The 2,308-nt window shown below is 19.3% G+C and overlaps 1 protein-coding gene and 1 long non-coding RNA gene across 2 annotated transcripts in view; one reads left to right on the plus strand and one right to left on the minus strand.

The window, feature by feature from the left end:
• The first annotated feature begins 519 nt into the window (after positions 1–519).
• LOC102673541 (UDP-galactose translocator) lies at positions 520–1,928 on the plus strand. The gene is made up of 4 exons (XM_006610569.2): positions 520–589; positions 710–829; positions 909–1,123; positions 1,211–1,928. Exons 1-4 carry the CDS (start codon positions 574–576, stop codon positions 1,856–1,858), a joined length of 999 nt encoding a protein of 332 aa, XP_006610632.1. The 5' UTR covers positions 520–573; the 3' UTR covers positions 1,859–1,928.
• Positions 1,485–2,308, minus strand: part of LOC102673407 — a 1,890-nt gene continuing 1,066 nt past the window's right edge. Inside the window, exon 2 of the long non-coding RNA XR_421019.2 lies at positions 1,485–1,878. This is a non-coding gene — a long non-coding RNA (uncharacterized LOC102673407). The remainder of the gene's footprint in view (positions 1,879–2,308) is intronic.

Genomic DNA, 2,308 nt, shown 5'->3' on the forward strand with positions numbered 1-2,308 from the left:
TATATAGCTTTGACTTTCCTTTTTTTATTTAAATAAAAACGCAAATAAAGGTAAAATGAAAATATTTATATAAATATAAAAAATAAATATTAGATATTAAAAATGTTACGTACTTTTTAATAAAACATATATATCTAAATTTGTTAATATAGTATCTCATAAAAATATCATATAAGTGCAATGAATATATTTATATTTAGATATAAATTACAACTTTTTTATATTTATAAGTAATATAAATTATTTATTTATTATACGTATATTGTAAAAATTATTGATTTATAATGTTATTTCATTATTTTTTTATATTGAATTATATTAAATAACATTATATTAAATAAGAATTAAAAATTTAGAAATATATTTGATAAATTTTATAATATTTAATATTAAATTTTATGTATATTAATATTTCACTTTATGTTTCATATTATTAAAATTAAGTATATTATGTATTTATATCTTATCTAAAATATAAAATAACAATTAATAGCAATTATTAAAATATATTATTTTGTAGACGAAATGATCCATTGCTCATCATATTAAAAATATTGTTTATAAAAAAATATAATGAAAGCACAGCAACGTAAGTATATAATTTTAATATGAAAAAATATATTATAAAATATAAATAATTATATTTTATATATATCTATCAATATAATTTTAATTTTAATTATTCTTTGATATTTTATTTATTTTGAAGGAAGTGATCAGATATTAAAATATGTTAGTTTAATTATACTTACATTACAAAATGCTCTGGTTGGACTTAGTATGCGTTATGCACGTACAAGATCAGGAGATATGTTTCTTTCATCAACTGGTACATTTTTTATAAAAATTAATTTTTCTGTTGTTATTTATTAATTATATAAATTATTATATAATATAATATTTTTTAGCCGTTGTTATGGCAGAAGTTGTTAAATTTTTAACATGTCTAATATTAGTTTTTGTTGAAGAAGGAAATTTTTTAAAATTTTTTGATTCTCTAAAATTAACAATTATAAAACAGCCTATTGATACCTTAAAAGTATCTGTGCCATCACTTTTATATATTATACAAAATAATCTTTTATATGTATCAGCATCTAATTTAGATGCAGCAACTTATCAGGTATGTGCAAAATATCCTATATCCTATATTATTATTATTTTTTTTGTAATGTATTAATATTATGTTTTTGTATATATTATTTCTTAGGTAACATATCAACTTAAAATCTTAACAACAGCATTTTTTGCTGTAGTAATACTACGAAGATCTTTAAGAAACACTCAATGGGGAGCTCTAATATTATTAGTTATAGGAGTAGTATTAGTACAATTAGCACAAAATTCGGACACTACTTTGTCATCTGGCATAGAACAAAACCATTTACTTGGATTTTCAGCTGCCTTAAGTGCATGTTTTTTATCAGGTTTTGCAGGCATATATTTTGAGAAAATATTAAAAGATTCAGATATATCTGTATGGATGAGAAACATTCAATTAAGTTTATTATCTTTACCTTTTGGATTAATTACATGTTTTGTAAATGATGGTGAAATGTTACAGAAACAAGGTTTTTTCTTTGGCTATGATTTATTTATTTGTTATCTAATTGTACTTCAAGCAGGTGGAGGTCTCATTGTTGCAATGGTGGTTAAATATGCAGATAATATACTTAAAGGTTTTGCCACATCCTTAGCTATTATAATTTCTTGTGTAGCTTCAATATATCTTTTTAATTTTAATTTGAGTTTTCAGTTTTCTATAGGTGCCATTTTAGTAATATGTTCAATTTTTATGTATAGTCATCAACCAAAGTCTGCATTTATTGATAAACATTGTCTAACTGATAAAGTTTGATGTAAACTAAATTAAGCTGCCTATAAGATAAACATCATATTATTCAATTCAGTAAATTTATTAATACATTTAATCAATGGTGTAATTTATTATATTATTTTCATATGAAGTGACAATCATGATGTATGATTAAAATATTAATATCTATATCATATCAGTCACTTGATCAGTATTTTTTTATATTTTTTATATAAAAAATTTAAATTAATTTTTTTATAAATTAATAAATAATTTTTTATAATAATATTTAATATTAATTGCAAATAATAAAATAATTTAGTAATAAGTGATGTTTTCAAAAAAGTAATACAATAACTTGTTAATAGATCATGGATTAAAAATATTTTAAATATATAACTAAATAATTGTAAAACTGATAAAAACAAAGTAAGCACATTTTTATATTAAATTAACAAATTACTTATTATATATGTAAAATTATTCTTTTAT

The sequence above is a fragment of the Apis dorsata genome, unplaced genomic scaffold (assembly GCF_000469605.1).
Source record: "Apis dorsata unplaced genomic scaffold, Apis dorsata 1.3 scaffold_74, whole genome shotgun sequence".
In the NCBI taxonomy this organism is placed as follows: domain Eukaryota; kingdom Metazoa; phylum Arthropoda; class Insecta; order Hymenoptera; family Apidae; genus Apis; species Apis dorsata.

Bases quoted from the DNA above. Each gene is read 5' to 3' on its own strand.
- LOC102673541 (XM_006610569.2), top strand. The intron at 830-908 runs GTACATTTTTTA...AATATTTTTTAG, and splicing joins TATGTTTCTTTCATCAACTG to CCGTTGTTATGGCAGAAGTT. The intron at 1,124-1,210 runs GTATGTGCAAAA...ATTATTTCTTAG, and splicing joins TAGATGCAGCAACTTATCAG to GTAACATATCAACTTAAAAT.